Here is a 13,129-nt window from a genome sequence, read left to right on the forward strand (position 1 = left end):
TTTAACGTTTCCAAAATCAAAACTTCAAAAATTTCTTCACTTCGATTCGAAAAAACTCCAACTTCAAAAAACGTTTCCAAAACGTCACTCCATTTAACTTTATTAAAATGACGATAAAGACGTTTCCTTATATATCCTAATTTAAAATGTTCAAGGGAATAAAAAGACCATTTGGTTCACACCACTCGACTGTCCAATCAGCGGACGGCTCGCATCGCCTTCGCCCAGCAGACGCCAATACGATGGCGTCGTATCGGCCGTTAATCGGATGCTTTTGGGCCCCAAAGTCGACTAATTCAGATTTTTCGTGTGTGGCTGTACGTGATAAACAAAGAGCGCGGTTCGTAGATGGTAAATCCATTAGTGCCGTGGGCATCGGGTCACTGGGTGCGGCGTAAAAGGGATAACAAAGTCGAGTCCTTACGGTATTATTATATAGATGTTGCCATTTTATATGGTTGTTGAATTTCCAAGGCTTGGTGCCATCAGAGGCCGAAACTATAACCGGTAGCGTGCCATGATGCTCTTCTGGGCTAGTGAAGGTTTTAAGCACTTTGTGCGAGTCCTGACTCATCGCTACTCTCCTGCTAAGGCCCCTCATTCCTCCCCACACCCATTGTCCTTCCGTTAATTTAGCTTGATAAACCTTTTCTTAGCTTGATAAACTATCGATGGCGGACCCTCGTCTTCGTCAGACAAATTCCCCATCGTCAATCGCCTCACGATATCAGATGCAAATTTTGAGTTGTATTGTAGAAACTTATTTTTTGTGATTGCTGTATTCAGCATGTCAACACCAAAGGAAGTGATGGATGAAAAATCATTGTCTTGCGAGAATTATCCTCCCTTTTTCGGGTCGGGCCTCATTTTGGGTACAGCACTAATAGCCATCCATTCATATATGTGTGTGGTCTGTATAATGTAATAACGCATTACCCGGTTTAAGTAAACAAGTTAAAAAAAACAAAACTATTGATTAGAGAAATACTTCTTGCACTTGTCAATGCATTTATTCATGTAAAAGACTTTGACTCATATTTTGCAGGTCATACAAATGTTACAGTAATGCTGATGACTGAATTTCACATTCACAAATCTGTATGGTTTATTCTCAACAATACACTTACAAGTGTACTGGCCCACTTCGTTTCTTGATTATGGTACAGAGTTTTTCCGAAGCTATGACTAAATTACTCACGTGAATGGAAGGTGCTGTCGTTTTCCATGTCCAAAAAGCTCCAATCAAAGAAGATTTTGCAATTTTTTATTGTTTCGTTAATTTGCAAACTATATGCAAAGTAGAATTAATGTATGACATCAAAAATGTTTTTATTAAAAATGCCAACCATGGCTACCAATAATAAGTTACCTGATGCCTGTGATCCATCTCTCCAGCTTTGAAATAAAGATTGAGCTTGTCAACATCATTTTTCATTCTATGCAAAACCCCAGGTTTGTATTGGAAATGTGTTTTACTTGTTTGCTTAGATTTACACAATTCCCTTGCCAGCATATGGTTGTCTGTGCTCTGTCCTTCTTAGCTGCCTTGTGTCAAGCAAGGATGCAGCATGTACTGTTTTATCATCTTTGGTATGACTCTGCCAGTGTCGGGTTCAAACCGCCGACCTCCCATATTCCTACAAGCTGATCTCCCAGACTCCTACTACGGACACTCTAACCATTACGCTACCTAGTCTGGTTAATTGTTATAAAAAAACATTGTTGTATTGTCTTGTTCAGGGAGATGGCTGACAGTGATACTGGACAAGGGGACAGTTCAACAATGCACTCTCATGAAGATCAGAGTGATCAGCTTGATGCCTTTCCCAATAGGAAAGCTCGACCTTTGTTGTTTCCACGAACCAATCCAAGGTGGTGTATGAATGGGATCATAAGTCATTAAATTTGTAGTTAACATGGAAATGATCTGCTTCTTTATAATGAAATACCTCTTTGGTGACTTCTTTGCATGAAAATGTCTTTCTTCAGATTTATTTTCTCAAGGGTAACATGATTATTTGGATGCCAGCTTTGATACTATTATTTATTTTGATGATGGTTTAATGTTACCTATTTACAGTATTTTTGTTTTTAGCATTGCAATTGTGGAAACTTCTTTTTTGATTGCTGTGCTCAGCGTATCAACACCAAAGGAAGCGATGGATGAAGCTGAAAGTTTGGCCTACAACTTGGACAAGAAAACCTTCCCAGAAAAACCTCTTTTCGTGCTAATTAACAACGAGAACTTTCTTCGCAAAACTGGTAGGCATAAGTCTTCTACATTAGAGATGTTACTTGGAGTCTGGCGGGTATAATGGAAGTGCTGCTTATCTCCTTTGTGATGAAGTAGTTTAATATTCAAGTTTAAAAGTAGCTGCATTAATTTTATTGCTTAGTTTTTGCCTGCTTCCCCCCACCCTCTATCTTTATGACTTCCCAAATGACTTGGATTGTAAAGGCAATATCCAGATAAAATAAAAAAACTGCAATAATTAAATGGCAATAACTTTTATATTTGTCTTTCTTGATCTTCCTTCCTCTATTCAATTTCAAATTCTGCTGTAAAGCTAATGCTATTCCATGCTTGTTTATTCAGGTATGAACAAGAGAAGTGGAACAGTGAAGGATGCCCGTAACCTGATGCAATGTTTCACTGCACTAGGATTTAAAACAGACGTGAAACAGAACCTGACCTGCCGTGAGATGTATGAATACATGTATTCTGGTAAGTTGGCACAACAAGGGTGTCGCATACAAGGTACTTCAATCTCAAACTCACTAATTGGCAGTTGGTGAAGTATTGGCCAAAGTTGAATTCTATTAACAAAGCAACACTTGAATACTACACCAATGTGGCATTGCACAAATCAAAAGATGGCCTCTTCTGTCTGTGTGTCCGTCTCTCTCTCTCTCTCTCTCTCATTCCCTCCCCAGTGTAAACAGGTGGGAAAAAAAAAAAGCAAAAAAAAAAGCACTAGCTGCTGCATTTTTCTGGATCGAGAAAATTATTCAGAAACCCTGTTTATCAAAAAAAAAACATATTGGTAAATTATGCATGTTTGATAAATGACTTGAGATAAATTCAGAGGTATTGTTGTTTTTTATTATTTTTGGACAGGATCTAAGGCTTGTAGTGCAGCTGCCACGCACATCTCACACAAGTGGACATACAGGCGAATACAAGAGACACAACACAGGACAGTTAGATGAGACAAACACCCACTGAACTTAGGGTAAGGGCTGTCACTTTCCAGGGAACTCTGGGTATCAGCGACGTTACAACAATGGTGCAGCCTTTCAGGCCACACTCAGTGGAGCATTTCTAAAGGAGGAATTTCCTCTTCTCCATGGATGCCAACCTATTGGGATTGTCCATACTCTTATCCTTTTAAATGCTGAATGTCAAGCAAGGAAGCAGCACGTTCCATGTTAAGTCTTTGGTTATGACTCGGCCGGGTTTTGAACCATCGACCTACCAGACTCCCAGTGGATGATCTAACATTACACCACTGAGTCTGGTCAAATCACAAAAAAAGACAAAATTAGGATATCTGTTTTGTTGTTGTTTATACTGTATATTGTAATTAGGATATCACTGTTTAAAAACAAAATGTCCCAACTTTCTAATTGGACTGATGTCAATACATTTTGTGATTTTATGGCTCAAGACAAGTGAAAAATGACATCCAATGATGTTACAACTAAATAGACGTCTTAAAAGGTCAATAATATGTTAGAAGAAATGACTGCTGAAACCTTTCTCGTTCCTGAAGAATCCACAAAAGATAATCCAAAGGGAGTTGGTGGTGCAAAATTGCAGATGCAAAACCTCAACAATCCCAGGTCTCCGCTATAACCTGACAGATCTCTCAATCCAGGCCGCTTCCAATAAACCAGACATCATCTGTTTAACAGAATCCTTCCTCCCAAAGGATGTACCTGACTCCTTAATGTCTCCTCCTGGTTATTGTCCCCTTCAATTTGACAGGCCTGGATCAAGCCCCGGTGGCAGAGTTGCTCTTTACATCAAGAACTCAATTTATTACTGATTGATCTTGCACCTCCGAAACCCCAGGAGTAACTCTGGCTGTGCCTTCCCCTGCGCTCCCACCTATTGTTCGGGTTTGTGTTTACCGTCCTCCTAACAGTGACGACTCCATCGACATCCTGCCTCTGGAACAAACTCCCACACTCTCTTCAATCACACTCCCTCTGTCTTCAAAACAGCTGTCCACCACCATCACTTATCTTCCCCATCCAAAACCTTAATATTTTCCACCCCCATTAATCCACCCCAAACCCACCTCCTTCAAATTCCGTTTTCTTTCCTGAATGTCCTTGGAGTGTCCATCTTGCTTATCCCATGTGCCCCACCCCAGCCCTCTCCCTTCCACAGATCTCCTGATCTCCTGATGTCCCCGTTCTCTGCTGTTGTTGTGCTTGTGTGCTGCCCTCTTTCTCCCCCTCTTGTCTTCCGCTCCCTTTATTATATGTTCCATGTGTTAGCTCTTACACGAGCCTCGACTTGGTATACAAAAAAGGGTAGATATATATATGTATATAGGTTGGGGTTTTGAGAACCCTGCACTTAGTAAATTGTTGTAAATATACCCTTTGTAAATAATTATCTTTGTAAATACCTCCATTTCGTTGTTAAGATCAAAGGTCGTCCCCTAGTTAGTCCATGGACAACACGTAGCGAACCATAAGCCCTCTTCATAGTTATTTCATTATTGTGTGTTTCAGGTAAGGCTGTGTTTCCAATAGCTTGACTCGACGTTGCATTATGCATTAATCAAATAAGATAGGCCCCATTCCTTCCATTTGCTCTCCCTCTCCAAATTGTGCTACGTCGTTACCAGCAGCCAGAACTCCATTACGCACGAGGCCAAGGACGGGAAAAAGGGGGCGAAATGCGAGGAAGAGGCGTGGCCCTGTCATCAACCCGCCAGGGGCGTGGTCGGTAAGCCCTAACTGTTACGGATTTATGTGAATTTATGTGAATTACTATTCAGGTCATTGCTTATTAATGTTTTTTCTATTAAAGGTTGTTGTGGTTAAATGGTTAGAGGCGCTCTGGATAACAGGAGACCGGAAACGGGATGGTGAACCGGAAGAAAAGGAGAAGACAAGGTCCGGGAGAAGCGGCCATCTTCTTCTCATCGCCCAGCTCCGACGCGAGCGGTGTCGATATTGAGCAGCGTGGGGAACGCTGCGTTTGAAAGCCCGTCTGGCGAGAGGAGTTACCTGTGCGGGGTAATTACCGGTTACACGTCAAGTTGCCGTGGGTTCGTGCACGGAACCAAGCGTCCGGCACAGTTCGCCTCCACGCCGACAAGGACGCGTACGGGTCGCACCTTGGGCCTCGCGTGCTTTGCGAGCCGCGCTTTGCTTTGCCCGCTTTGCTTTGCAAGGAGGTGTGCGCTGCAGCAGCTGTTCCCGGTACGCGACGTGCACGTTTGGAGCACGTCAGCCAGGGGTTCGTTCAACCGCCCGTGTGCGGAGAAGTCGACCTTCACCTTGGTCTGGAGGGGCCCAGAGACATTGTGAGGGACAGTGACCATTGAGGGGTCGTGAGTGGGGAAAGGGGGGAAATATATGAGATGGCCATCTTAGTAAAATTGGTGATTGATTGTTGATGGTGGTTGATTGATTGGGGAATATATTATTGAGTAATCCGGATCCTTGGTGTGGGGTTTCTTATTGACTTGAATTATTGTGTCTGTCATATTGATTGCGCTACGAAAGCGTATAAATCAGAGATCTTTCTGGCGGGGTCCTCCCACGGTCTGGGGGTCACCAAGACCAGGTAGTTACCGGGAGGACCACGTAACACTAACCACCAACCAGCACCGCGGTGAGCGAACCGATAGGCGTGCCATCGGAGCCCGTGGCTTGATACGGCCTCGAGTAATAAAAACAACTGCGAGGGACTGCTTACGCAGATGGGTGAGGGAGCACGAAGAGCAGATGAGAGAGAAGAGATTCGGCGGGAACAGATACGAGAGAGCAGATACGGCAGAGCAAAACGAGGACAAAGAGAGGAGTGATCCAGCCGAACCGAGAGAGAGAGAGACGTGAGGGGGTGCTCGCATTGCGGCAATAGGCCGAGACCCTCTAGGCCCTATTGCCGGTCGGTGAGACGCGAAGCTGTTTGCCGGGTTTCGCCTCGAGCCCGGAGCATTAACCGCGAGCGTGGACCTCAACGCCTGAACCATCTGCCCCGGACCTTCCTCCCGAACCATCTGCCTGGACTCTTCTCCTGCCATCTTTACCATTGCCATTTCTCCCATTCGTGTAAGTGTTTTCGTTCTGTCTGTATTGTCCTGGGGATAAGTTAAGCCTGTATAGTTAAGAATTGCCCTGTGTCCTGCTTCTTCTTCTTCTGTATATTCTCGCCCTTTCGTTTTCCTCTTGTAGATATAAATAAACCTGTGTTCCTTCTTTACCTTTGGTTTCTTTCTCATTCGATCGTTTTCGTCCCTTCTTTCATTTGAATATACGTGGCACGATTTGGTCAACCGCTTTATAATCGGGTTTAGTCTGCTGATAACGGCTCGAACCTCGGATTGCTAAACCACTCGGCAAATACCATCTTGTCTGTGGTTCGAGCGGTACTTGTCTCCCTGTTTTGCGGAGGGATTGATAAAGGTATTCGGGATAACCCCTGGACCAATAACCCTGATCAATCCCACCCCGCAAAGGAGCATTACAAGTACCAGGACCGGTCGGACGGCCAGCTTGACAGGACAAGGGGATTAACCCCCCCATGCTAACGGGAGTGGCGTCCCCCGGATCCGTAACAATTGGTGTCAGGAGTGGGATTTGAGGCCCGAACCAAATTTTTAAAACAACTAAAAATTTGGTCAAAATTTGGAGCGGCCGAAATTTTATTTAATACCACCAAATTTGAGTCGTGCCATGGATGATCAAGGCGATCGGATGCCGGTAGGGGAGGTAGAAGAGGGGGTAGAATCGACCCAGGACCCCAGGGAGGAATTGGGAGAGAGAGAGAGGAGGAAGGCAATGAGAATGCGGTAGAGGGGGTTGCGGGCGCACAAGATGGCGGTGCCTCGCATGAAGTTACAGGAGGGGCACAAGATGGCGCCGCGCACATGGTCGCGGCAGCCGCGCCCGCGGCACCGATGGACTGGGGCCTATTCATGGAGCAAATAAGGGCCTTTATGGTCGAGTCGGGTGAAGAAATGGAAAGCGGAATGAGTGAGAAATTGGGAGGCCAAATTGGAGCAATGAGGGACGAAGCAAGGGGTACCAGTGAGCAATTGAAAAATGAATTGGGTAACCAAATTGGGAAGTTAGAAAATCAAATTGGGGAATTGAGAAATGACATGGGAAGCCAGATAGGGGGGCTCAAAGGCAAATTGGAGGACGTGGGTAATCAAATTGGGGAAATGAAGGATGGGTTAACGGAGTTGGAAAATAGAATGGCCACCCAGGAGAACCAAATGGAAAGGGTGAAGAATGGGTTAGAGGGGTTAGAAAACAATATGGAAGGCAAATTGAGGGAAATAGGGGAGCAATCCGCCCGGGAAATTAAACAGATGGGGGATCAGATAGAGGAGGTAAAAATCGGGTTAGAAACCAAATTGGACACCCACAAGGGGGATTGTAGCAGATGAGGGTGGCATCTACCAAAGAGATGGGAGAGATGGGGGAGGATATAAGGCGCGGAGTAGCGAAGAGGTCGCGGGGGTACGCGAGGAGGTAAAGCGGGGTGAGGAGCGCATGGAGAAAGAGGTTAGGAAACAGCACGGCTAGGTTACAGGGGGGAATAGAAGACCTGACGCGGGGAGTAGAGCAACTGACAGTGGGACAAAAGGAGTTAGGGGAGCAGGTGGAAAAGAACACGGCAATAATCGGGGGGTTAAAAGCGACACAAAAAGAGATCAAGAAAGAACTAATAGCGACAAAGAAGGAATGTCAGACGGTACATGAGGGACTGACGAAGAGGTTAGAGGAGGTGGTAGACAATGGAGACGAAGGAACGGGAAGTCAGGACGCACATAGAAACGACCAAGGTGGCCTTAGAGGAAGAAATCGAGGGGGCGCACCAGGAAATAAAGGAGGTGAAGCAGAAGCTAGAGGCAGTGGAAGAGGGGGTAAGTGAAATTAAAAAGAGAAGGAGGGAGACTAAGAAAGTGATAAAGGAGGAGGTGATGGGATTGGTGCAAGGTCTGTGCTCACAGCGTGATGATGTACTTACTGACCAAATAAAGAGTTTGCAGGTGGCGGAGGAGGAGCGAAGGAGAAGAGGCGCCGAGGTGAGTGGCGATATGCTCGGAAATGTATATGGTGTGAGGGCAGATTCGGCGAGCTTGGGTGTTGGTCTCGACCCGGGCATTCGTGAAAGGCCCCTGGTGAGGTGTGCGACTGGTGCAGAGTGTGTGGAAAGAGGATGTGTGCAAGGATGTCCGACTATGGGGAGTGTGAGGAGTATTGGTGAGCCGGGGTGTGCGGTGGTGATTGGGTGTGTGCAAGAATGCACCCCCATGAGTGGTACGGAGGATGTACCAGGATAGGGTGCGCAAGAAGGTGCGCGAGAAAGGTGTGGAACGGAGGTGTGTGTGAGGAAAACGTGTGTGCCGACGAGTGAGTGTGCTGTCGAGAGTGAGAGTGGATGCACGACAGAGTGTGGTGGTGAGAGTGACACGGAGAGTGAGTTGGTGGTGGCGCGGGTGCGGGAGGGCACATTGAAGTGCGTGATTGGGTGTGCAAAAGAGTGCACACCCATGGTTGTCACAGAGGATGTGACCGAGGAGTGGGCGCGAGGAGGTGTGTTGAAGTGTGCGAACGATGAGTGTGCCAAGGTGTGTGGTGGTCAGGTGTGTAACGAAGTCTGTGAGCGGAATGAGTGTACCTGGGTGGTGTGTTAGAGAAAGTGCAATAACAAAGTGTATGGAGACACCTGGTTTGGTGAGTGTGAAAGGGGTCGCGTATGCGTGTGAGCATGCGAGTAAGGCATCGACATTAAACGGAGCAGCGGTTAGACCGACGTTTAGCCGACGCGAGCCCTCGGTCCGTGCCGGGCATCGGGTACTGCGGGAACCGGCGGGGGTTGTAATCACGGCGGTTTCAAAAGAACCGCCGTGCGCGATCCGCGCCTGGCCTCGCCCTGCACGGTCACGTCCGCGCTCTGCTAAGCGGAGCGGGCGGCCCGGTGCGAGGGGAGGTAGGAAGGGTCAGGGCGGCGCCCCCTTGTGGTTGCGGCGTTCCGGCCGGGCGAGATTGGGCCATCGGGCGGGAGACCGAAAGGCTCCACGCCGAGGTGGACCTTGGAATCTCGGGCCGAGTAAACCTCCTCCCCTGAACCGAGTGCCGGACGGACCCAACCACGGTAGACAAACCACCCGCATTCATCGCTCGGCTTTGCGAAGCCGAGCTTTGAAAATGTAACGACGCACCGAGAGGCTCAAGTGAGTGGACATGTGATGGTGATAGCAGCAGTGAAAATTGATTGGCAAAATTTGATGTGTAAATTGATTGGCAGATGTGATTGGCAAAATTGGATGGGCGAATTTGGTTGAAATTTGATGCCTTTGATTGGCGAATGGTACATGGGTAAAGGGATGGTAACTCTGCCATCCATCCCATCAATACTCCGGGCACATGAGCTATAGACTTATGGGGTTTGGCAGTGCAAGCTCGCCGAGGGCGGGTTAGGATAAATGTATAGGGACCTAGAGATGACCATAGGTGACTGAGATTTAAGTAGCGACATGATACCTGTAGTAGGGGTCGTAGGTAGATAAGATGGTTGTTAATGACGTGGTATGTGCAATAGTGTAAGGGATGACTGGGGATGCACTAAGTTAGAAGGGCACCAGGTAGTTTAGATGATGCAGTTGTGCTTGTGGTGAGAGTGATGAAATGAGGAATTAGTATGAAAGTGCACGGTAGTGCTGGTTATGAAATGAGGAATTGCTCGTGAGAGATTGTGTGTGTGTGTAGAGAGCGTATTGAGCAGAGTATTGTGAAAGGGTGTGATTGTGCATTGTATGGAGTGAATGGTCCCGGAGGAAGGAGGGCGCAGGGAGCACCAGGTGTGCAAGTGAACAGGTGTGCAAGTGAACAGGTGTATGGAGAATGGTTGAATGGAATAACTGGTCTGGAGTAAATGGAGTATGGAATGGATGGTGTGGAGTGAGTAGTGCGGAATATGTGGAGTGGAGGTGCATGGTGCGAAGGTGTCAATGGGGGAAAGGTGGACCCCCTTCACGAATACCCGGGGAGGGTAGTTTAAGAGTTAGATAGTGGGTTTTATTGGCATCTGTGGTGCGTGCGGCAGAATGAAGTGTTGGACGGGTGCATTAGTGAGTGGAAATGGCTGGGCGTGTGGCCTGTTAGTGTGTATGGTTAAATGGGCACTCCGCCACTGTGAGGATGTCGGCCAGGTGAGGCCGCAGGTGGGCTCTGGGAGCCAGTAGAGTTGTTCAGTGGGGCCCGAGGATCCGGAGGACGGACCCGGGTAGCCCAGTGCCAGAGAGGGCACCGAGTGGGGAGAGCGCCAGAGGGCCTTCCCCAGGTAGATAGGTTAGGGAAAGGAGCAGGTAAGCTCGGAGGCAACTACAGTGGCGGAGGTGTGCAGGTGAGCGGACCTGCTGGGAGCGCCACACGACCCAGTCCTGAAATTGTGCAAAGGCACAGGGAGTTGAATCGGGGGAGTGAGACCCCAAATTGGTGAGCACCACAGATGGTCAATGGGAGTTTGGTTTTTAGAACCGCATAGAGTAAAGTGGCCAATGGTTTTGCAGGGAAAGACCGTGGGTAGAGTAAAAGTGTTAAAGACATTTAGAGGATAGTTAGGATTGAAATCTCCTCGCACCATCTACATCCACTCACCTGAGGTGATGACAGGGCTCCACACCATGCCATGGTTCTTTTTGCGCAAATGTTTTGGAGTGTAAGACGCATCATGATGTGGGGGTGACATTGTGCTGGTATTCCATCTCTTCCTCCTTAAGAGGGATTGATGATGAATTGGGTGGTGGCAAATTTGTTTTAGATGGGAGTAATAAGAAATTGGGAGTGGGGACGAATTTGCTTTAAGGTGAGATATGGGGAAGACAGGACGGGTAGTGACGAATCTGTAAAGTTGTAAATTTTGTAAATACGAGGTGAGGGGCAAGGGTAGAGTAGGTGACAGGGGGGGTGACGTACGTTAGGGACGGGCTTTCTCCGCTCGCTCTCCATGCGCACCTCACTCTGCATTGCCTTGTTTTAATGTGTACTCTTGCGCCCTTACCCATCGCTGACTCTGCTTTGTCTTCCTCCCCACCTATGGACCGTGCTCTCTGGGCACTGAGGGGAAAGCGTGCGGGAGCCGCATCTGTGTGCCCGAGCCGCCGCTGCGCAGCCTGCCTGGATCGGTACACCACCTTATGGACCGCACGACTTGCGGCTTAACACCACCTTATGGACCACACGTTTGTGGCTAAGCACCACACCCATATGGACCCCACGTGTTGGGGCCTGGCCCCTCTGCTGGGACCGGCCATGATGGCCAGGGAAGTGTTGGCTTGCGGACCATGGTGAGGTGGCCCCTTTTGCCCTACAGGTGGACCACCCATAGTTGGCCCCTGTGGGCCCCAAATAAAAATGGACGCATTTTGTGTTTTTTTTATTATTATGTGCAAATAGGCAGCAAGCCACGAGAGTCAACATCAAGAGAACGAGGAACATCAGCCAGCAGAGGGAGCAGAAATAAGAAGAACCGGACAACCGTTTGTTTGCTTGTTATTTGAAATATGTGCAATGAGCACTGGATGGTGCTTTGTGTGGTTTTTCTGGTGTTTATTGGTGCTGATTGGTGCTTTGGTGTTTTTGGTGCTTGCATGCTCGGGGATGCATTGCAATATCAATTCTGCATCCCCGGGCATGTGAGGGTGGTGTATCGGTGCAGTGCAGTGCATGTTTTTCCTCCGCCCCGCAGGATTCATTTTGTTTCCCAAAATGACAGGTCCTGGGTTTGCCATGTAAATACAAATAGTGTCTTGTAAATAATGCTCTCCACCGGCTTTATGTGTAGTTTGCGAATTAATTCCGTGATTCGGTTATCCTGTCGGTGAGTGTCTGTTAGGTAGGATGCAACGTAGCAGGGGGACATACTTAATTGTGTTTAAAACTGTCGCACTCAGGGTAAGGTTAATAGTAGAGGGTAACTACATGTGAGTGTCACATTAAGTTAAAGGTTTGTCGGCCCGGGACGTGCTTGGAGGAATGAGGGTGCTGTGTTGGGGTTTTGAGAACCCTGCACTTGTAAATTGTTGTAAATATACCCTTTGTAAATAATTCTCTTTGTAAGTACCTCCATTTCGTTGTTCAGATCAAAGGTCGTCCCCTAGTTAGTCCATGAACAACACGTAGCGACCTATAAGCCCTCTTAGTAGTTATTTCATTATTATGTGTTTCAGGTAAGGCTGTATTTCCAATAGTTTGACTCTACGTTGCATTAATCAAATAAGATAGGTGCCATTCCGTCCATTTGCTCTCCCTCTCCAAATTGTGGTACGTCGTTGCCAGCAGCCAGAACTCCATTACGCACGAGGCCAAGGACGGGAAAAAGGGGGCGGAACGCGAGGAAGAGGCGTGGCCCTGTCATCAACCCGCCAGGGGCGTGGTCGGTAAGCCCTAACCACCAACCAGCGAACCGGTAGAGCGAACCGGTAGGCGTGCCATCGTGGTGAGCGAACCGGTAGGCGTGCCATCGGAGCCAGCGGCTTGATGCGGCCTTGAGTAATAAAAACAACTGCGAGGGACTGCTTACGCAGATGAGTGAGGGAGCATGAAGAGCAGATGAGAGAGAAGAGATTCGGCGGGAACAGATACGAGAGAGAGCAGATACCGCAGAGCAAAACGTGGACAAAGAGAGGAGTGATCCAGCCGAATCGAGAGAGAGAGAGAGAGACGTGAGGTGTGCTCGCATTGCGGCAAAAGGCCGAGACCCTCTAGGCCCTATTGCCGGTCGGTGAGACGCGAAGCTGTTTGCCGGGTTTCGCCTCGAACCCGGAGCATGAACCGCGAGCGTGGACCTCAACGCCTGAACCGTCTGCCTGGACTCTTCTCCTCCTGCCATCTTTACCATTGCCATTTCTCCCATTCGTGTAAGTGT

At 47.9% G+C, this 13,129-nt stretch overlaps 1 protein-coding gene across 4 annotated transcripts in view; it reads left to right on the forward strand.

Moving 5' to 3' along the window:
- Window positions 1-13,129, forward strand: part of CASP3 (caspase 3) — a 57,263-nt gene that overhangs the window by 25,487 nt on the left and 18,647 nt on the right. For all 4 annotated transcript variants that reach the window (XM_068124362.2, XM_078783194.1, XM_068124360.2 and 1 more), the window contains 3 exons: window positions 1,741-1,872; window positions 2,138-2,262; window positions 2,597-2,725. In XM_068124362.2, coding sequence (XP_067980463.2) covers window positions 1,745-1,872; window positions 2,138-2,262; window positions 2,597-2,725 — 382 coding nt within the window. In that variant the 5' untranslated portion in view covers window positions 1,741-1,744. The remainder of the gene's footprint in view (window positions 1-1,740; window positions 1,873-2,137; window positions 2,263-2,596; window positions 2,726-13,129) is intronic.

The sequence above is a fragment of the Myxine glutinosa genome, chromosome 8, assembly GCF_964187855.1.
Source record: "Myxine glutinosa chromosome 8, kmMyxGlut1.1, whole genome shotgun sequence".
Classification (NCBI taxonomy): Eukaryota; Metazoa; Chordata; class Myxini; order Myxiniformes; family Myxinidae; genus Myxine; species Myxine glutinosa.